This window comes from Lepidochelys olivacea (assembly GCF_965140295.1).
Source record: "Lepidochelys olivacea isolate rLepOli2 genome assembly, chromosome: 6".
Classification (NCBI taxonomy): domain Eukaryota; kingdom Metazoa; phylum Chordata; order Testudines; family Cheloniidae; genus Lepidochelys; species Lepidochelys olivacea.
In genome coordinates this window covers 38,737,144-38,760,593 of record NC_140416.1, presented here as the reverse complement: position 1 = coordinate 38,760,593, position 23,450 = coordinate 38,737,144, and the positions used below count along the sequence as shown (strand labels likewise).

At 41.3% G+C, this 23,450-nt stretch overlaps 1 protein-coding gene across 2 annotated transcripts in view; it reads right to left on the bottom strand.

Moving 5' to 3' along the window:
* The window catches only part of MPPED2 (metallophosphoesterase domain containing 2), a 129,369-nt gene that overhangs the window by 59,030 nt on the left and 46,889 nt on the right, over positions 1–23,450 (bottom strand). For both annotated transcript variants that reach the window (XM_084631208.1, XM_084631209.1), the window contains exon 3: positions 22,449–22,630. In XM_084631208.1, the coding sequence (XP_084487334.1) occupies positions 22,449–22,630 (182 nt within the window). The remainder of the gene's footprint in view (positions 1–22,448; positions 22,631–23,450) is intronic.

Here is a 23,450-nt window from a genome sequence, read left to right as displayed (position 1 = left end):
GCAACACTTGGTTTTGGAAGTGGGTGAAGGGAAAGATAAAAAACACATGGAAAATATATCAAGGTGGGCAAAAGAGTAAAAGTTTAACTGTTTTGCTTTATGCAAAGAAAACATCGGACCACAGTATAGAGAAAAGTGAAGGCGGAGATCCTTGGATCCCTGTGATAAATCTAAAGCTTGTACATAAAAGCTCCCCTTTGTTGAAAAGGTTGTTAGACACCACAGAAAAGAAATGTTATGTAAGTGCAAGCTCTGCCTCTGACCTTTCACTCTGTAACCGTCAGGCTTCATTCACTTTCACAAGGCCTGACAGCTCTAGCGTTAATACTCACACTTGCTGATCGAGCCACACAGCAGGTTCAGACTGCTACCTTCTCCTCTGAAACTCATGCATTAGGGTTTCTTCCATGCTGGTAATGGAAAACCAAGTCTAAGAAACATTAAACACAAAAAACTACGTTACAATAATGCCAAGGTTGAGCCATAAACCCACAAAAGCAAGGAAATGTGGAGTGAATCTTTGTCTCATCACCCGTAACTCAGTCCTCGACAGCTGAAGCACTGTAGCACATAAGGCCTTCCACTGGAGTCCACAGCACTAGGAGATGTTACTTGACCTGTGTGGTCCCTGACCAGCAGTCTTATGCTGCAGAACCAGTGGTGCTCAACAGCAAATATTTCTATCCACAGATCTGGCCCATACAGAAGTAAAATATATTGTATGACAGTGACATGTAACATCACCAAGTGGAGTAGGACCCCTGAAACAGGGCCACATACACTGCGGTATCTAGTTACAAAGGGGCTGATTTAAGGATGCAGTGACAACAGTAACTTGGAAATTCCTTGCTTTTATGCGTTTATGTCTCAACCGCAACATTATTCTAATGTAACTGTTTGTGATTTATATCTGGGGTTATTTTTGTTCAAAGAAAAAAAATGTTAGTATGACAGTAAGATACAATCTTTTGTTTCACCATTGATGCCACAGCCTATTTACAGCTGCACTGACATCAGTTATTTTTTAACTCTCAAGTTAGTTTGGAAGTTTGTTGGGATAATGTTACTGAAACCATCTCTCTAGCGGAGTCCAGTACGAGAAGGTTTTCACTAGATCTTATCGACTGGTCCACAATATTTGTTTGTCATGAAGTTGGAATAGAAATTAGGCATTCTTTGAAAGCCACAGCATAATTTTCTAGCTGAAAGTATTGCCAATCCGAGTGTTCAAAAACCATGAGCCAGCCCTCCAAAATCATGAGATTGGCTTAAAAATTATGGGATTTATAAAATACATTTGGAACTCTTTTTATTGGCCTATTGGTGAGTGAGCCTTTACGATTAATGTTTTCAAGCTTTTGTCCAAAATGAGGAGAGCTAGAAAATTACTTTAAAAAAGGTGAGAGTCTCATATAACACCACCAGGAGATGGGGCTTTAAGGAAAATAACAAATATCATAAAAGTCATATGAAGTGTCAAGAGTTAGGAACACTGTCCTTAAAGTCTACCTTTAAATTTAACAATGTCTGAAGGGCAATATGGTCATTGCATCATGCAATGGCTTTTTTTTTTTTGGGGGGGGGGGGGTCATTCATTTTTAAAATCAATCCTTGTAAAAAAAAAATGTAAATGTGCCAATCACTCTAGGACGTCATTATAAACAATAGAGGGCACAAAGAGCAGGCCTCACATGATTGCTGAGTGCTGTATGTTTGCTTTTAAAAGGATCCATTGAAATGAAATAGCACTAACTTGGGATAATATAAGGGTTATAGGCCAGGTTTAGCCTTCATTTCATCTGGTGAATTGGAGTGGCGCTCCACTGAATTAGGCCGAATCATTCCAGATTTACACCAGCGTAAATAAGATCAGTCTAGTCCCATATAGTTTAAATGGAGGAGGGGGGAGTTCCTAAAGAACTTAACATTATCCCTTTGAACCATGGACATAAAATACTAAATATATTAGGATATTACACATTAGAGCTGACAAATTCCAGACACATTTTGGCTCAATGTTGTTTCAAATGGCTGAGATATTGAACTTTGGATACAGAGCAGACAGTGGAAACAAAAACTCAAACTTCATTGTACCAGTGAAGTGAAATGGAAATACTCTTCTAGAACTTGATTAAAACTAAATTGAAAAAGAACATTTTTGGTTAATATTACATTAGGCTAAAATACAGAAATGAATTATAATACTATCTAAATCTAATAAGAAAAAGCCATCTCAATTTCAAAACTTTCAAAGCATTCTCTATAAATGCATCACAGATCAATTTACATGGTACTTTTGCCAATAAGCAAAACCAAATCACAGGTTCCAATTGGCTTAACTCATATTGGAAAGTGCAAAAGCAAATGCTAGAAAATGCAATTACTGCAAACAAACTCCATTTTCTCCACTCGGGAGGGAATTTCAGGGAACATTTTATTGCCATCAAATAATATTTCTAAAGGCATAAATACACAGTTCTATTTTCTTTTCAGAGTCTCCATTCACTATATAACCTAATCCTCTATAAAGAAAACCTCCAGATTTTGAACTAATTCATCAGAAGTGGATATTACCTTGTGCACATTGACAGGGTGTCAATTTTAATAATATGCTCTTTGCATCTTAAGAACACCAAAAACCAATCATCGGTGCCTGACACAAATAGCTAATACTTCTAATAACATCCTCTTTCATTTCTGTAATTTACAATTCCAATTAAGCTTTTTTTTTTTAATAAAAAAAAAAGCGATCAGAAAAGGAGGTCATCTTCAGAAACAATTATACTGAATGTAATTAAACTAATCATCATTATCATGGAGGAAAGCCTTGGTATTTTCCTGTATATATATTTCCACACTTCAAAAGGCCAACAAATGCTACTACTTAGAATTTCACATTAAAAGACAATCTTTGTTTTAAAGAAAGACCTAAGACGACTGGAACCTGATACTTCACCGCTTACTCAGGCTAAAAAAATGCCCTGAAATCAATGGAAAATTTTTTTTGAATAAAGACTGCATTACCCACATCCAGATGTGGGCCAAAAATCTTTACTGGTTTTGTATGATAATTGGATCCAATTCCCACTGATATCAATGGAGAGACTTTCACTGCTGTCAACTGAGGTGAGATCTGGATCTATAACTGAACAACTCTTATTGAGAGTTGCATCCAAATACCAAAACTCTCCCTTTTGTCTTTTTTTCCAGCTCATGAATTTGTTCTATTTATTTTATTGCTAAGTTCTAAAACCAGAGACCCACATTCTTCGAGGTCTACAGTTCATATGCAACAGTGTTCACACACATTTATATGTATCACACCTTATTATTATGTCCATTTAGTATTTTTTGAAAAACAAAATCCCTCTATACAAATCCAAAAAATTGCCTCGATTGTTCTGTATCCTACAAAGACAGTTACAATCACATATACAGAGAAGCCTTGTAATGAATTTTTATTATTAAGAATAGTTGCTAACCATCATTTTTGCAAATTTTCAGATTTATATTTAGAAATAATAAATTTTGTTTTTCAAGAAATAATAAGTTATTTGGAGCAGCAACTGTCATTGTTTATGTACTGCCTGGAATAATGGGGCCTGGACCTGTCTGGCTACTAGGCAGTGTCGCAATACAAATGTTAAACATAATTGAATAAAGTACTAATGAGAATCATTAATAAGTCATAACAATACTAAGGAACAATAAATACAAGTAAAAACACAAACATAAGAAGAAAAAGATACAGGGTAAAATTTGTGAAAGCATCTAAGTGACTTAAGTGCATACGTCTCCAACTTTCACTGGAACTTTGGCTCCTAAATCACTTCTGAAAATGGGACTTTGGGCTTGTCTACACAGAAACAGTTAGGAAAGTTCATCCAAATTAAAATAAAAAGTGTGAATTTAAAGTGGCTTAGTTGTACAGCACTAAACTCCTGTGTGAACACTCTTAAGTTATGTCTACACTAGTACTTTTGTCAGTAAACTTTTGTCGATCAAGCGTGTGAAAAAAGACACCCCTTATTGACATAAGTTTCACCAACAAAAGTGCTGGTGTGGATAGTGCTACGTTGGTGGGAGACACTCTCTCACTGAGATAGCGACTGCCACTTGGTGGGGTGGTTTAATTATGCTGATGGGAGAGCTCTCTCCAATCGGCATAGAGCAGCTACATCGGAGACCTTACAGCGGCGCAGCTGCAATCGTACAGCTGTGCCATTGTAAGATCCGTAGTGTAGATGTAGCCTTATTGAGAATTAAAGTGGATTTAATTCAGTTTAATTTACTTCCAAAGTGAATTATGATAAACTAAACTGAATTAAGGCCACTTTAATTCTGAGTATGAGCATCCACACAGGAGTTTAATGCAGTTTAACTAATCCACTTTAAAAGTTAATTCAGATGAACTCCCTTAAACTATGTCTATACTGCGCTGCAGTGTGGGCTATAAGGGTATGACCGGCAGAGCACAGCGAAGTGTTGTGCGCTAACTGCTCTGTGTGGACTAAAAGGTAACCAGTGCACATAGTCTTCTTTCAAACACAACTAATATTAACATGAAGTAGGTAGGTATCTTTTAGTTTGTGTCAGCAACATCCACAGAGAGCAGTTAGCATTCAACACTTCGCTGTGCTCTGCAATTCACAACCCCACAACCCACATTGCAGAACAGTGCAGATAAGCCCTCAATGTCCCCATGTAGACAAGCCCTTAGGCTCCTTAGCCATTTAGGTGCTTTACAAATTTTTACCCCAATATCTTGTGTGTGCGTGTGTTACTTGTTAACATTTGTGTAATAAGAACATTTGTAAAAGAAAATAATATATTTTTTTTTAAATCTTCCTTGAATTTAGTTTGGTTTGTTGGTTTTTGTTTCTTTGTTCTCCGAAAAGGAGAAAACAAAAAGCTGAACTAACCCCACTTCCAGCAGCTGATCAATACCAACCTGACGGCATTCCCTGATAACCCTTCTTAATGTATCTGATCTCACAATAAACCTGATGGTTCTTTTCCTGATTTTTCTACAGGGGATGAAAACAAATGACTAGTTGCAGGAAAGATGCTATCAGCAGCTACAGTCAATGTAAAAAATATATTCAGGTGCCAGGTGCCTGTGAGCTACTGTTATCCATCATTTATTGCCTCTTTCTATTGCCCAGGTTCAAATTTATTATTTTAAATAAATCTAAACATTCCAGTACAGTCTCTCGAGATGAACCTGGATACCATGAGTCTCCTGAGCCTTGTACGGAAATTCCTTGTAATAATCCAACCTACTGAGAGGTTTTTTAGCTACTAACATGACACAACCAAATCATTCCAGCTGCTCCTTATTATTTCAGGCAATCAAGTTTGTTTGTTTTTTTAATCCTTATTTTTATTTATTTATTTTTCTAGCCACCTACAGATGCCTGTGGAGAGTAACACCTCCCCACAGACATTTTCCATGAAAATGTAGGGTTGCACAGTAACCGTAACCCTCTACAAAACTCCCCACTTGACATCCACAAGGAGATCTGTACAAAGAGAGGACTATAGCAGGATGGTCTAAAGGAATAACCATGGTACTGGGGGCCAGGGACTCCTGAGCTCCAATCTTAGCACTGTCACTTTGTTCTTGTTACTGCCTCTCTGTGTATGGCCTTGAGCAAGCCATTGCACTTATTTATTTAATGGCAGTTCCTAGAGGCACCAACTGAGCTCAGGCCTCCACGGTGCTCGACACTATACATACATATGATTATAGACTGCCCCTGTCTTGAAGAACTTAAAACCTAAGGCCTTGATCCTGCTGCAAATGACTCTCTCAGGGCAAGGTCCTATGCCCGCATGGCACCTCAGTAAAGTCACTTCCCATACAGAGACAACCGCAGGATAGGGGCATAGACAGACAAAGGGTGGGAGATAGTAAGTATTATAATCTCCATTTTATGATAGTTAACCAAGGCACAGCGAGATTAAGAGATTTGCCCAAGACCTAGAATTACCCAGGAAATCTTTGGCAGAGTCAAGATAAAACCTAGATCTCTTCTGTTACAGTCTATTGCCTTAACTACAAGACCATCTTACCCATCCATTTCTCTCACCTTCCTCATTATTAAAATGGGGATAATATTAGTTACCCCATTCACAGGGCTGTTGTGTTAATTAAAGTTCACACAGAACACTGAAGTGGTAAAATGCTAAGTACTGTGACTATTTCTGTGCATCTGAATTCACCGTTTATTTTAATGAGGTTCTGAAGTAGTTGAGTTCTGCTGCAAATGCCGTTTTCCATCCTGTATAAAGATTTCTTACACATTCAAAGCCTTGCTGGAAAAATATACTCCTGCTCCTAAATGCCATTTGTAATAGTGTGTTGGGCAGGCAGCATTTTGAATTTCTAACCTACTGTGTCTTCTTCAATTACTCTTAACTGACCCTATTCACTTATCCTTTTCAATTCTAGTGTTTTGTTAAATAAAAAATCAACCTCCTATTGAAAGGAGTGATTTGCACACCTTTAAACACTACAGAATAGACTAGTACACTTAATCAGAACTAGCAATTAATAATGCAAGCTAATATAATCACTATTCCACCCATTTAAGAAATGGTAACAATTTATTTCTTATGTATATTCCTTTACGCCAAGGTTTTCGCCCCTTCACCTAAAAAGTAGCCATCACTGTTTTTACAGCTGGCCTCACGGAAACACTTGTTTATGAATGGCTCTACTGCTTCCATTATAACTTTATGCATGTCCTCCGAAGTCATTTGGTCAAATGCCAGACTCATTTTAACATCCATAGGCAGAGTCAGCCAGTCATGAAAGCAAGGTCTCTTCCTTCCACTCAGCCCCAGTGCTACCCCAATGGAGCAGTCCTGGTGACTAGACAGTATTATATCTCCCACACCATCACTGTTCACTGCCTTTTTCTTCTCTTCAGACTCTGGCTATCAGCATGGTACTGTAATATACTTCCAGGTGAACAATCTTCTCTACAGCAGACAGCACTGAGGAGTTACAGAGTTGTGGTTATTAAGAGTTTTGAGGCTGGTAAAAATCCTTTAGTTTTAGGGCTAAGAGCATCGCCAAAGCAAATATACTTTATTCCCAGCAGCACCAAAAGCTTCACAGGGGAGAGGAGGAAGAAGAATGAATCTCCTTCACTACAATTCCAAGAGAAAACTCAATGGAACTTTCATGTACAAAACTTCATCATTTCCCTGTAGCTCTTCTGCTGTCCCTCAGCTGTAAGCCTTTGAGCTCCAACACCATGTGGTCTTCAAGGATAGTGAGGTTTATTAAGAGGCAGCAAACTCCAGAAACATGATGTAATACATAGGGAGGGAGAATACAGCTCAGATAAATAACCAAGCTGACCCTGTATAGAGGTCTGACAAAATGTGGACAACTTTTGTGGCTATTTTTTCCATTAGAATTTCCATTTTTGCATGCCTGGTTATGAACAGCACCATAAGAGAAAATGCCAAGATGTCAGGAGAAAGGCTGCTCTAGTCCTATTTCCATCCCAATTTGGAAAATTCAAGAAACTCAGCTATGTTAGAAAGATGTAAGTAAACATTTCTGGCGGCTTATCCAAAACAAGTGAGGGTTCACTTGTCACTAGTAATATGCAATTCACAGGGAACAGAGGGTTTCCAAGTCCAAATGAATTTATCAAGATGGATCCAAGTGAGCCCTGGGAAAAGTAGGAACATCTCCCATTTGACTGTTTTTGAGTCCCCCTGTTGTCTTGTGTGTCTCTCTGTTCTTTGTAGTCTCTCTTCATGCCCTTTCCCGGTCTGATGTTCTCTTGTCATCATTTTGTGTTGACTTTGCATTACCTCACCTCTCTCCTTACATTACTATCTCCTGCTGTGTGGCTTTGTTCCTGCTTTACTTCATGTGCCATCAGTAGTGAGGTTTTAATAACCTTTGCCTCACAGCTAGCATTCAGAGTGGGAACAGAAAGCCCAGCACAGCTGAGGACAGCACGATAAGAAGGTTGAGTAAAGCATTTGAGTGAACTGAGCTGCTAAAAATGGAGCATCCTGACTGAGCAACATGAGAAACTTCAAGTTCTTAATTGTTTTGGACATGGGGAACATGAGTCCCAAGGTCCCTCACAAACCTAAGAAGCCCACAGGACAGTACAATAGTCACTGTGAATCAGATTCTGCTCAAACATGCTAATTTAATTTCTTCACCTTCAATAGCATTATTTCAGATTTATACAACTGAGAGTAGAAGTTGTCTGTGGGCCTCCAGCCCAGCCCATCTAGTAGTCTTTCAGAACAGCTATCATTATTTACACCATCATTCTCAGAGGGACACTGTAGGATATTAAAAAGCAAATTTCTTCTTTCAAAAAAGTAAATTGTGGCATCTTCTCTCTCACTACAACGAGCACCATGGATAAATGACCAAACTGGTATTACTATACCTTCCCTAGAAACACTGCTGGAAATCAGGCTTTACTTTTCTAGATCTCCCAGTAAAGAATTTCAAATAAATATTCTACATCTATCTTCTATACACTCTCAACACAACCCCAGAATTAATTACATGGGTTTTCTTTTCTGATCCTTTATTCCTGATATAAAAACGCAATACAAAATTTGTCAGGGCTCAGATCCTGGCCTCTGGCCCACTGCAACAAGAGGGTTAATTAACAAGTCACATAGGCTGGTAATATCCAGTAGGAAGCATGGCTCAGAAAGCTGCCCATTTTTCTTGCAATAAAGAAAATAAAGACAGTAATTCTTGGAACATTAATTAAACCCCCAGTATTGGTAATTACCATAAGATGAGAGTTCTGCCAGCCTTGCATTAACTTAAGTTGCTGCAAGTTGCTTTTGAATGGTACAGTAATGCCCATGATACTGTGAATAAATGACAGCATTAGAGTTTTAGGACTCAAGCACTATATCCAACAAATGCTTCTAACAGACCCTCACTCTCACTGGTTGCTTGACTGGAAGAAATTCATTTCATACAAACAAAAAAGCCAAGGAAGCATTCCATTGAGCAAGCACTTTCTTTACTCATCTTACAAATAATCTCCTGTATTCACCAACAATTTCCTAAATGAGTAGAACTGAGAGGAGAATTAAAAAACCCGAAGAATTAAAAAACGCTAAGAGCCCTTGTACTCTTTGCTACCTAAGCTGGAAATAACAGAGCGGTGATAAAAAAAAACAAAAAAAAACCCCAACTCTGTAATAGATAGGACACTGACGACCAATTTTAAATTGCATTACACAGACTGCTAATTTTTATGATGAGATAAAATTTCTTTGGACAGTACACATACTAAAATCTACATGGTGCTTTCTCCCCCACAGCCCCAACCCCTCCCTCTGTTCCAAGCAACTCCTCATCCCCTGAAACCACGGTTTTTATGAAGCAGGAAGGTAATGCTCTACTAACCGAAAGACGTTTTTTAAAAATTAGGTATTGTTAATATGGTGCAGTGAAAGATTCAGTAGAGAGGTATACGTATATGTAGTTTGTTTATTTTTGAGGCAATGCTTAATTTGGAAGCTAGATATAAATCAGTGGTATAGAAAGAGTATATGCTCTAGGATGGCTTTTCAGTGAAATCATTCCCAGACTGAGTTTTGTAGCAGTAGCAGCAACGCTTGAAAAACCGGACAGCAGTGTTTGTGGAACTCATCTTTCTGTCTGAGTGGCTTGGGTTTTTCTCATGGCTGTTTGCTGCAATGCTCTTACTTGGTTATATATTAAAAGGAGTTTTGGGGGAGGAGGGAGTGACTTGTGATTATTTAGTGTATTTGTTTTGGTTGTAGTTTGATTAACTATTCCCGCTTTAAGTAAGGGCAGCCCTAGCAAACAGATCCAAGAAATGACAGAGCAATTACTGAGATGAAAAGTCACAACCACAAATTGTGGAATATTTTCTAGTGCTCCCCTGTTCCTTTCTTTCAATGAAAATTACCAATTTAACTTATTGAAGTGGTTTCTTTATGTTAAGTCTCTCTGGAGATTTTGTCCTCTTTGAAAAAAAGATTAACCTCAGCCAAGTATTCTAGTGTCTTCAGGTGTCATCCTAAAATTTACATTGATTTGTTTTAAGATGAATTTCCACACTAATGCTTGGTAGTATATGAGTTGTACAGGTGGCATTACAGTATATTTCCAATAAGTTACTCTGACTGCAGAGGTGACAGACAAAAAAGACCAAGGTTCCTTCAACAGACAATTAAAAAATACATGCAGTTCATTGAGACTTTTTTTTTAAGTAGCTAAGGGAAATAAAAAGATCCGATACATATAAAAGTTTAACACACTTACATTTATGCACATGGAGAATTTCCACTGAAGTCAATGGAATTTTTGCATACAAATCAATGGCAGGAAAATGGTCCCTTCTACTGTATCTACAAAGTTATACTTTCAGGGTACTGTTTTCTACATAGCATATAGCAAGAATTTCAGCTCACACACAAAGTAGTAAAATAAAATATCAGGAAAAAACTAGAATGAATATAGCATGGAGAAAGAATTCTACATTTGTTCTTTGAATTTCTTTATAAAATGCTAGGTGAGGGGGAAAATATAGTTCCTTATTTTATGATGCCAGGTGTTTACAGTTATATTTACCCATATTTTACAAATATTAAGATGCAACATTCACACTTGTTTTGTATTCTCCTGAGAAAGAAAGACTTTTATTCCAGAGAAGTTGTGTAAATAAAAACTGAACATAGATTAATTTGGGGATTTAAAAAAATTAATGCCACAGTTTAAAAGTGATGTTAAACACATTACAAATTAGGACACAATTAAAGATGAGACTGGACTCTCCTACAAAGTTACAAATATTTTTACAAGAAGCACAACAGGATAATCCTTTTAAAAGATGTTTAATAAATACCCAAGAGAATTTAAAAAAGAATGAATTTAGATTACATTTTGTTAATTGCACGAATGAATTTCACGCTTCTGAAACTAAGCAACTAACAGCAGGTGCTGGTGGACATGCAGGCAGACACTGTGCAGGTTTGCCTATACAGCTCTGTCAAGGCATCTCAAGACCCCTACTTACCATCTCACTTCTGAACTATGCTGCAGCAATCTGCTAATTTGGCCAGATCCTGAAATCCTCGCTTAAGCAAAGGGATCACAGAAAGCCTTCTCTGGCTCCCACTGAGCCCAAGAGAGCAGAACTTGTCCCAATGCATAAAGGAAGAGTCCTACAGCATTAGAAGTCAGTCACTGAAGACATAGCTTTTTCTAAAATGAGACTAACAAACTTTTCTGGAGCTTTCTTCCCTCCTCCCAGAGCAGCAGTGCAGAACTCAAACACCCTTCGGAGGATTTAAACCAGAACAACATTTTCTTTCAATTGCAACTATGGAATACATTCAAAATTTGTTACAAGAGCTAAGTGCAGCAATATGGTATTTTATAGTTAGTCACTTAATTATTCATTCTGGATGTAATGAATGGAGCAGGTTTAAAACAAGTTCCAGATGGTAATAGCAGAAAGTAGAAATAAATCAAAATTTATAAAAATAAAAAAGATTTGTTTTCTGTTGCCATAATTTTACTCTATAATAATTTGAAACTGCCTTTAGATTTTAAATTAACTCAGCATTTTGCATTAATATCCTTCTGAGTTTTTGGCAATTTGGAGTTTATTTGGGTTGTTTTTTGATAAATGTTTATATTAGTTACATACCAAACACTGACAGAATTCTTATTACAAAAGATAATATTTAAAAAGGAATATAATGAAATTAAGTCCTGAAAGGTCAAATATTTGATCAGAGTGAATTTATTACCTTAAATGTACCTAAATATGTGAGATTAATGCTCAGCGCTGCACGCCCTTCTCAGAAAAAATTCCCATTTACTATTCCTAAGTAGGTAGAGGATTGGGTTCAGAGAAGAGCACAGCGTGCAACTATAATGAGAAAAGAATGAAGGAGGAACCTAACCAAAAAAGAATAAAGAGATGGTTAGGAAGAAGAGAAAAAGTCCCAAATCTCATTATATTGTTTTGTTCCATTTGTCTGCTTCAGAATAAGTTTGGTTTTTAAGAAGCAAACCCTATAATGGCAGACATCTAACCTACAACCATAGGATACACTTTCAGATAGCGACAAGGGCTCATATGGACAAGCTAAGGGTGGATTAGAACAGGTCATCTGTTCATACTTCCTACAGCAATACCACATTAGCAGAGCTCTTTCAGCTTTATCATCTATTCTACATTACAGTCAACAGTTTCAATTTGAAGCTGCTACTTTCATTAACTTAATCAAATGTCCCATACCAACATGACCCACAGTAACTTTTCTGCTTAGCATAAAACAAGCCTTAACAGAACTACCACCAATACACAAATAAGCACAGTGTAACCAGCCAACCACCAAATTTAAATATATACGTACTCTGCTTTTATTTCTTTCACTAACACATTGGACAAACTAAATATACTGCATATAAAGGCAGAACTCTTCTTTCATTTACACCAGTGCGTTTCTACTGAAGTCAACAAAGATCACACTGGTGTAACTAGAAGCATTTGACACGAATCCAAAAATCAGACTTGCCTCACTATGTCACATTATTCACATGTTTTCTCAGTTTGTCTATCACATGCAGCAGCAATAAAGAGAAAACACTAACGGTACGTCTACACTGCACACCCCTTACGTCAATGTGTAGAGTACACTCGCTGCATGCCCCCCAGCATGGGTATAAATAGAAGCATAGATGGTGAGGCTCTTCTTAGGTGAGTAAAGACACACCTGATCTCTGTGGGTATGTACCCTACGCTGCCCTCCACACACCCAAGCAGTGCCTCCCCCCATCTACACAGCTAAAAACAACTATGTACGGTCCTACGGCGTCCCCGCTGCCAGAGCCTTTCCCTGATGCCTCTCTCCTGCCAAATCCTTTCACTGATGCATGTAGCTACATGCCTGAGGGTATGTCTACACTACGAAATTAGGTCGAATTTATAGAAGTCGTTTTTTTAGAAATCGGTTTTATATATTTGAGCGCGTGTCCCCCCACAGAAAATGCTCTGAGTGCATTAAGTGCATTAACTCGGCGGAGTGCTTCCACAGTACCGAGGCTAGAGTCGACTTCCGGAGCGTTGCACTGTGGGTAGCTATCCCACAGTTCCCGCAGTCTCCACTGCCCATTGGAATTCTGGGTTGAGATCCCAATGCCTGATGGGGCTAAAACGTTGTCGCGGGTGGTTCTGGGTACATATTGTTAGGTCCCTGTTCCCTCCCTCCCTCCGTGAAAGCAAGGGCAGACAATCGTTTCGCACCTTTTTTCCTGAGTTACCTGTGCAGATGCCATACCATGGCAAGCATGGAGCCTGCTCAGCTCACTGTCACCGTATGTCTCCTGGGTGCTGGCAAACACTGTACTCCATTGCTACACAGTAGCAGCAACCCATTGCTGTGGCAGCAGACGGTGCAATAGGACTGGTAGCCGTCATCGTCATGTCCGAGGTGCTCCTGGTCGCCTGTGTGAGGTCGATCAGGAGCGCCTGGGCAGACATGGGCGCAGGGACTAAATTTGGAGTGACTTGATTAAGTCATTCTCTTTAGTCCTGCAGTCAGTCCTATTGAACCATCTTATGGTGAGTAGGCAGGCGATATAGATTGCTAGCAGTCCTATTGCATCATCTTCTGCTGGGCAGGCAAGAGATGAGGATGGCTAGCAGTCATATTGTACCATCTTCTGCCGAGCAGCCCTGAGATGTGGATGGCATGCAGTCCTTCTGCACCATCTGCTGCCAGCCAAAGATGTAAAAGATAGATGGAGTGTATCAAAACAAGAAATAGACCAGATTTGTTTTGTACTCATTGCTTTCCCCCCTCCCCGTCTAGGGGACTCATTCCTCTAGGTCACACTGTAGTCACTCACAGAGAAGGTGCAGCGAGGTAAATCTAGCCATGTATCAATCAGAGGCCAGACTAACCTCCTTGTTCCAGTAAGAACAATAACTTAGGTGCACCATTTCTTATTGGAACCCTCCGTGAAGTCCTGCCTGAAATACCCCTTGATGTAAAGCCACCCCCTTTGTTGATTTTAGCTCCCTGAAGCCAACCCTGTAAGCCGTGTCGTCAGTCACCCCTCCCTCCGTCAGAGCAATGGCAGACAATCGTTCCGTGCCTTTTTTCTGTGCGGACGCCATACCAAGGCAAGCATGGAGGCCGCTCAGCTCACTTTGGCAATTAGGAGCATATTAAACACCACACGCATTATCCAGCAGTATATGCAGCACCAGAACCTGGCAGAGTGATACCGGGCGAGGAGGCGACGTCAGCACGGTCACGTGAGTGATGAGGACATGGACACAGACTTCTCTCAAAGCACGGGCCCTGCCAATGCATGCATCATGGTGCTAATGGGGCAGGTTCATGCAGTGGAACACCTATTTTGGGCTCGGGAAACAAGCACAGACTGATGGGACCGCATAGTGTTTCAGGTCTGGGACGATTCCCAGTGGCTGCGAAACTTTCGCATGCGTAAGGGCACTTTCATGGAACTTTGTGACTTGCTTTCCCCTGCCCTGAAGCACATGAATACCAAGATGAGAGCAGCCCTCACAGTTGAGAAGCGAGTGGCGATAGCCCTGTGGAAGCTTGCAACGCCAGACAGCTACCGGTCAATTGGGAATCAATTTGGAGTCGGCAAATCTACTGTGGGGGCTGCTGTGATGCAAGTAGCCCACGCAATCAAAGATCTGCTGATATCAAGGGCAGTGACCCTGGGAAATGTGCAGGTCATAGTGGATGGCTTTGCTGCAATGGGATTCCCTAACTGTGGTGGGGCCATAGACGGAACCCATATCCCTATCTTGGCACCGGAGCATCAAGCCGGCGAGTACATAAACCGCAAGGGGTACTTTTCGATAGTGCTGCAAGCTCTGGTGGATCACAAGGGACGTTTCACCAACATCAACGTGGGATGGCCGGGAAAGGTACATGACGCTCGCATCTTCAGGAACTCTGGTCTGTTTCAAAAGCTGAAGGAAGGGACTTTATTCCCAGACCAGAAAATAACTGTTGGGGATGTTGAAATGTCTATATGTATCCTTGGGGACCCAGCCTACCCCTTAATGCCATGGCTCATGAAGCCGTACACAGGCAGCCTGGACAGTAGTCAGGAGCTGTTCAACTACAGGCTGAGCAAATGCAGAATGTGGTAGAATGTGCATTTGGACGGTTAAAGGCGTGCTGGCGCAGTTTACTGACTCGCTTAGACCTCAACGAAACCAATATTCCCACTGTTATTACTGCTTGCTGTGCGCTCCACAATATCTGTGAGAGTAAGGGGGAGACGTTTATGGCGGGGTGGAAGGTTGAGGCAAATCGCCTGGCTGCTGGTTACGCGCAGCCAGACACCAGGGCAGTTAGAAGAGCACAGAAGGGTGCGGTACGCATCAGAGAAGCTTTGAAAACCAGTTTCATGACTGGCCAGGCTACGGTGTGAAAGTTCTGTTTGTTTCTCCTTGATGAAAACCCCCCGCCCCTTGGTTCACTCTACTTCCCTGTAAGCTAACCACCCTCCCCTCCTCCCTTCGATCACCGCTTGCAGAGGCAATAAAGTCATTGTCGCTTCACATTTATGCATTCTTTATTCATTCATCACACAAATAGGGGATGACTACCAAGGTAGCCCAGGAGGGGTGGTGGAGGAGGGAAGGAAAATGCCACACAGCACTTTAAAAGTTTACAACTTTAAAATTTATCGAATGCCAGCCTTCTGGTTTTTGGGCAATCCTCTGTGGCGGAGTGGCTGGTTAGCCGGAGGCCCCCCCACCGCGTTCTTGGGCGTCTGCGTGTGGAGGCTATGGAACTTGGGGAGGAGGGCAGTTGGTTACACAGGGGCTGTAGTGGCAGTCTGTGCTCCAGCTGCCTTTGCTGCAGCTCAACCATACACTGGAGCATACTGGTTTGATCCTCCAGCAGCCTCAGCATTGAATCCTGCCTCCTCTCATCATGCTGCCGTCACATTTGAGCTTCAGCCCTGTCTTCAGCCCGCCACTTACTCTCTTCAGCCCGCCACCTCTCCTCCTGGTCATTTTGAGCTTTCCTGCGCTCTGACATTATTTGCCTCCATGCATTCGTCTGTGCTCTGTCAGTGTGGGAGGACAGCATGAGCTCAGAGAACATTTTATCACGAGTGCGTTTTTTTTTCTTTCTAATCTTCACTAGCCTCTGGGAAGGAGAAGATCCTGTGATCATTGAAACACATGCAGCTGGTGGAGAAAAAAAAAGGGACAGCGGTATTTAAAAAGACACATTTTATAAAACAGTGGCTACACTCTTTCAGGGTAAACCTTGCTGTCAACATTACATACATAGCACATGTGCTTTCGTTACAAGGTCGCATTTTGCCTCCCTCCACCGCGTGGCTACCCCCTCAACCCTCCCCCCTCCCCGTGGCTAAAAAGCAGGGAACATTTCTGTTCAGCCATAGGCAAACAGCCCAGCAGGAACGGGCTCCTCTGAGTGTCCCCTGAAGAAAAGCACCCTATTTCAACTAGGTGACCATGAATGATATCTCACTCTCCTGAGGATAACACAGAGAGATAAAGAACGGATGTTGTTTGAACGCCAACAAACATACACTGCAATGCTTTGTTGTACAATGATTCCCGAGTACGTGTTACTGGCCTAGAGTGGTAAAGTGTCCTACCATGGAGAACGCAATAAGGCTGCCCTCCCCAGAAACCTTTTGCAAAGGCTTTGGGAGTACATCCAGGAGAGCCGCGAATGCCAGGGCAAATTAATCCTTTCACATGCTTGCTTTTAAACTATGTATAGTATTTTAAAAGGTACACTCACCGGAGGTCCTTTCTCCACCTGCCGGGTCCAGGAGGCAGCCTTGGGTGGGTTCGGGGGGTACTGGCTCCAGGTCCAGGGTGAGAAACAGATCCTGGCTGTCGGGAAAACCGGTTTCTCCGCTTGCTTGCTGTGAGCTATCTACAATCTCATCATCATCATCATCATCTTCTTCGTCCCCAAAATCTGCTTCCGTATTGTCTCCATCTCCATTGAAGGAGTCAAACAACATGGCTGGGGTAGTGGTGGGTGAACCCCCTAAAATGACATGCAGCTCATCATAGAAGCGGCATGTTTGGGGCTCTGACCCGGAGCGGCCGTTCGCCTCTCTGGTTTTCTGGTAGGCTTGCCTCAGCTCCTTAAGTTTCACGCAGCACTGCTTCGGGTCCCTGTTATGGCCTCTGTCCTTCATGCCCTGGGAGATTTTCACAAAGGTTTTGGCATTTCGAAAACTGGAACGGAGTTCTGATAGCACGGATTCCTCTCCCCATACAGCGATCAGATCCCGTACCTCCCATTCGGTCCATGCTGGAGCTCTTTTGCGATTCTGGGTCTCCATCATGGTCACCTCTGCTGATGAGCTCTGCATGGTCACCTGCAGCTTGCCACGCTGGCCAAACAGGAAATGAGATTCAAAAGTTCGCGGTTCTTTTCCTGTCTACCTGGCCAGTGCATCTGAGTTGAGAGTGCTGTCCAGAGCGGTCACAATGGAGCACTCTGGGACAGGTCCCGGAGGCCAATACCATCGAATTGTGTCCACAGTACCCTAAATTCGACCCGGCAAGGCCGATTTAAGCGCTAATCCACTTGTCAGGGGTGGAGTAAGGAAATCGATTTTAAGAGCCCTTTAAGTCGAAATAAAGGGCTTCATCGTGTGGACGGGTGCAGGTTTACATCGATTTAACGCTGCTAAATTCGACCTAAAGTCCTAGTGTAGACCAGGGCTCAGTGTTGATGCAGTTGCTTTCCATTGAAGCATGTAGCTACACATACCCTACACACTGCCACCAGCAGCGTGCAGTGTAGATGTACCCTAAGAGGAACATTATTGGCAATGTACATAAAAGATGAAAGGAGAGCATGAAAGAATCACTTTGCCCCTCCCAAACATTTCAGAAACAATGAGTCAAATTTTTTATTTTCAGTTATGGTGATGTATTTTTGTGGTAACTCCATCAACTTCACAGGAGCTATTCCAGATTGAAATCACTGTTGCCACAGAGCATAAAACAGCCCAACTCATCGAATCCTGCACTTCCCATGGGGGAGTTTTGCCTAAGTAAGAACAGAACAAGCATTTCAGGCAATAAATAGTAGTAGCAATTAAAAAAAAAAAGTGGTTGAAGAACTTCAGCTGGTGTAGAAACAGATCCTGTAAACAGTACCTCAGTCATGAAAAGTACTATTGAAATTGATGCAGACTACTCATGTGAGCAAGGGTTTGCAAGATCAGGCCCTATCTGACACTATAAATATACCTTCAAGTCATTACAGATATATATTACGTAAATTCAGCTTTGCTTTCCCTTTACTTTTGCATTTGTGACTTATTCAGTCACTTCCCAGTACATGGGAAAGGACATACTGTATATCACCAACTATGCTATAATTACATATTCTTCTCTTTAATTTTCCATATATGACTCAATGTGAAGGGAAGGGGAAAATGTGCATTGTGATATAATAATATACTAAGTATATTTGGAAAGAAATATATTAGCCATAGCATAATATCTTAATTCTTCCCCAGCATATAATGCTGTTTACTGCAAGGTCAGTTAAGTTACTATAAGGGATTTTTAATGAAAACAATTATAAGTTTAAAATAACTGTGTTTAAAGCATTTAACAGCCACTAAGGTCAAGTGATTACAGCAGTTACAAGACCCATGGGACATGTTCACACCAAAACAAAGTGAATAAATTACCTCAGCTGGCATGTGTAATCACTAAGTGACCACAGAGGCTATTCAGTGCACAAGCCCAGAAGAGTTTCATGCAAAACCAATAATGAAAATTTATCAGTCAAGGGAAAAAAGTATAAGAATTAGCAAAAGTTATGCTATAAGACTACCTAACTATAGGGAGGAGAAGACATGATGTGGAAGACAGGGTTTGATGAATGGTGTACCAAGGCTGAAAAACACAACAGGCAGAGGAAGAAGAGCTGACATTAATGAAACAAGGTGGAAGAGATAATATCTTCTATTGCAGTGTTTCTCAACCTTTTTGATACCAGGGACTAGCTTGCTGCCTTCCTAAACTGTGTCAGGGAGATCTCAGGGACCAGCACTGGTCCATGGACCAGTCGTTGAGAAACACTGTTATATTGGCCCAATTTCGGTTGGTGAGAGAACCCGAAGAAGAGCTCTGTGTAGACTTGAAAGCTTCTCTCACTCTCACCAACAGAAACTGGTCAAATAAAAGATACTACCTCACCCAACTTGTCTCCCTAATATCCTGGGACCAACACAGCTGCAACAACACTGCATATATGAATGATGCAGATAGACAGACACAAACCTAAATACTTTATGCAGCCAAAACCCCCACTGAGTTCAGCAGACATTTCAGGTGTACAAAGAATTAAGAGTCATAAGGCAAAACGAAGGACTCAGTCCTGCATACAAAACTCTTAATCAAGAAAAAGTGGGGTAGGATATTAATTTCTTGACTTTGGCTTTGTCTTTTCTGCCAAAAGGGTGTGTTTTTACAATGGGATAACCAATGTACATTAGCAATCCCTCTAAAATCCTAGTGGAGCAAGGCCCTGTAGTTTTACTGTGAGGTAAATTAGACCAGGTCATCCACAGGTGAGAGTACAGTATTGACCTGACCTAGCTACCTTGCATTGAAAACTACAGGTGGCTGGTTTCACACCAGGATTTTACAGCAGAATCACTAACCTGCGTTAGCTATTCTGCTGTACAAAACCCCACCTTTTCTGCGATACACTCATAGCCTTTGTTGGGAATTCTGTGTGCAGAAAGCTTTTGGGAACAGGCCCTAACCAACAGGATGGGATGAACAGCTAAGACAGAATGAGAGACAAAAGGAATACCAGTGAGCAGAAGTGAGAACAAATCTTAAGAATAGGATACAGAAGATGATTTTCTCGTCTCTAACATATGTTGATATTTCTATGCCCCCATTACTACACTATCTGAGCATCTCACTATTTTAAATATATTTCTCCTTACAACACTCTTATGAGACAGGGCAGTGTTATTATCCCCATTTTACAGCTAGCAAACTGAGGCTCAGATCAACTAAAGAAGTTAGATGCCTAACTCCTACTAAAGCCATTCAGAGTTAAGTGCTTAAATGCCTTTAAAGTTCTGGCCCCAAGTGACTTGCCTAAAGTCACAATGCTCTAATTTCGGGAGAGGAGAAGAGCAAATAGCAACAGATCCACACAGGCAGGGCATGTAATGGAGGAGTGCCACCTATATGGTATGCACACACACCCTCCCATCACCATCTCATGCTATACAACCACCTTCGTGGATGCTCTCTATAGAGATGGAGAGGGGCAGGCTGGGCAGTGCTCAGGGCATGGCCTTTCTCCATGGTTTCATGGTGATGACATTTTTCACAGTAGCCACAGAAGGGAGAGATGGCTACACACTAGGCAGGAGAGATGTGTTGCCCAGTCCTTCCCCCACCTTCTTCCACAGGGCCATTCAGTTCCTCTATGCGTTGTGTAAATAAAGGGGAGTGTACAGGCACATCCCAAGGAGAGTAGGGGAATTTCATCACTGTGAGGTATGAACAGAACTCAAGACAACAGATCACCTAAAAGAAAGCTAAGAATAACTGCAACCATTATATGGTGGGGAAAAAATCATTTGCAGCCTCATTCTAATATGCAAACAGAATGGCAGGTTTTGTGTATGAAATTTTGTGTATGAAGTTACAGGTGGACTCTATGGACAACCAAAACCAGAATGAAATACAATAGAGATCACCTTAAGACATGCGAGAGAAATATAGAAGTGCAAGGGCAAATCATATGGTGCTCTCACTGCCTAAGACTACAGAATCTGGCCTATTAGACATACATGCCACACCAACCTCTGCCAGCCCTGTGTGTGTGTGTGGTATACACACACAAAGAAATCCCTTAAATAAATATTGGAGTATCTATTCAATGAATGATAACTCATGTAATTAATATTAACCACAGAGCAATATGAATAAAGGTACTATTCATGTAACTCCTGCACGCATATAGTAAGCACAGACACCAGAGGCTTATGTGATGAAATCAAATCATAATAATTGGTTGTTAAATAAAGGGGTATCTCTGATATATAAAATTCAATATGGAACAATGAAAATATTTACTTGTGCTGGCTTCCTGCAGCGCAGATTGGCATCTTCAAGTAAAGTGCTGTAGCTCAGCACTGTCCTTATCAAGATACTACTATGGTATTTTGGAGTAATGATCCAATATTTAGACGCTACACTGAGCTCCATCCATAGTGGGTACTTGGGTCTGTGGGCTCAGGACAGCAAATCCTTCCAGTAGCAGCCTGCCACAGAAGGGGTCTGAAGACTGAGCCATCTTTAACAATAGTGCTGCCTACTTCCCTAGTGGGACTGGCTCATTCTGGGGGGGAGCATATTCAATCTCTTTTGAAACCATGTATCCCCAGGAGTGTCTGCACACGTCTGTGCATATGGACTCCAGTTTTGACAGGCCTGTGCGGAGGCTGCACAAAAGGTGTGAAAGATGGCTCTTTGTATGCTTCTCCTCCTATACACCCACATAAGCTCCTGTCACATTCTGACCCTGTACTAACACTGTTGCAGAAAGGGATGTGTTTTGAACCATTTGAATACACTAGGACTTTCTAATCATAAAGCTGGTGAGGCTTTAATACCCCTAGTGCAAACAGTGACATGGCAATACATAACTTGCCTCATGATATCATGTGTAACAATGATGCCTGGCACATGGAAAAATCCATTCTCCTGAGCATAACCTACTTGCTGCAACCTGCGCAATTCTTGCGGAGCTGCTGTCATCCTCTTAATGACCCACCAGCATCAACTGACCACTAGGACACACTTGGCAAATTCACCAGGGCAATAGGTGCTTCCATCTGGGAGATTCCAGAGCATAGCAGAAGTCAGCAGTCAAAGGGTTAAAATGCCAGCCCTCCTTTATCTAAAAGGTGCATTCAATTCAGTAACCACAACCACATACTGCCTAGTACAATCCCTTTGAAGCTGCCCCTCCCAATGGTGGGAAAAGGGGTTTTTTGGTTGCAGACCCAGAGCTACAGAAATGCCAGCTGCCAGTGGGACATACTGTGTGCACACATCCGGTCTCACCATAACAGTGTACACTCAGAGCTGCCGCATAGCTCCTGTACCCTTGCCTTGGAATGACAGAGGTCCCTACCCCAAGATAATGCAGTGATAAAGCAAAATATCTCAATTCATCTTTAATTAACACAATCATATTAGACAGAGCACATCACACAAGAACAACTGAAGCAGGGGTTGTGGAGGTGGGGTCTCCAAGTGCTTTAATTCAATTAGAAAGCAGTGAGTGACACTTGTACAGAAAAGGTTAATTGGGGTCACCAAAATGCAATAATTCCTTACCTAACCAGTCATTAAACTTCTTAACCTCGGAGGGCAGTCCCAGCTCGGTGAAATCGCCTGTGTGGAGAAGGATGTCCCCATAAGGCATCTGGATGCCATCTGTTCTGGAGTGTGTGTCTGAGACGCAGACAAATCGCGTGTGGCCCGTTGGTTTTGGAGTGTCATATGGGATAGGGTCGACCCTAAAGCAGATACATAACAGAGCCCATAACAGTTACATGGGTTAAAACCCTCACATGCATTACTTTAAATATGAACATAAATCTATATACTCAAAGCGCTTAGGGAGAAAACTGTGGAAGATCAGAAATGTCCTGTTGTTTGAGACTCCATAATGCAGCAGCATGAACAATCCAAAAGGTAAACACTTTCCTGACAGGAAAACAAGACGGTAAAAAATTATACATGATATGGCAGGCCCAGCACCAAGCCCTCATATTAACATCAATAAAGAAATCAGAGAACATGGATTCTAGAGATGTATAATCCAGTCAGACCTTTTCCACCCAACCAATAGCTACTACCACATATCTTATTAAATGACCAAGTGCATGGGCCATTAAATAACATCACTGTCAGCTGGGCCAGAATTGTCTCCTACTAGGCTCGATCCTGCAAGAGACTGAGCAACAGGATTTCAGTCAAGCTAAGCACTAAGCTACATGCTTAATGTTAAACACATGAATAGCTCCACTGACCACAGTAGGACCAGCCAAATGCATACAGATAAACACACGCTTAAGTGCTTTGCTGGTGCTCAGCACCTTGAAGGATCGAACTGAATGAAAGGAAAAAAAGTGAAAAGCCAGCATAAGAATAAAATTGATTTGATTTTAAAAAATGCCTTCAGTTTTAGTAATGTGATGTGTTATCTCTAAGAGAAATAAGACAATTCATAAGAAAACATAAAGCCTAGCAGTGTTCCTCTATTTTTTTTTTAAAATAGGCATATATACCTATTTATGTCCTGAGCTGTGTGGCGGCCTCCACACATAAGTCCAA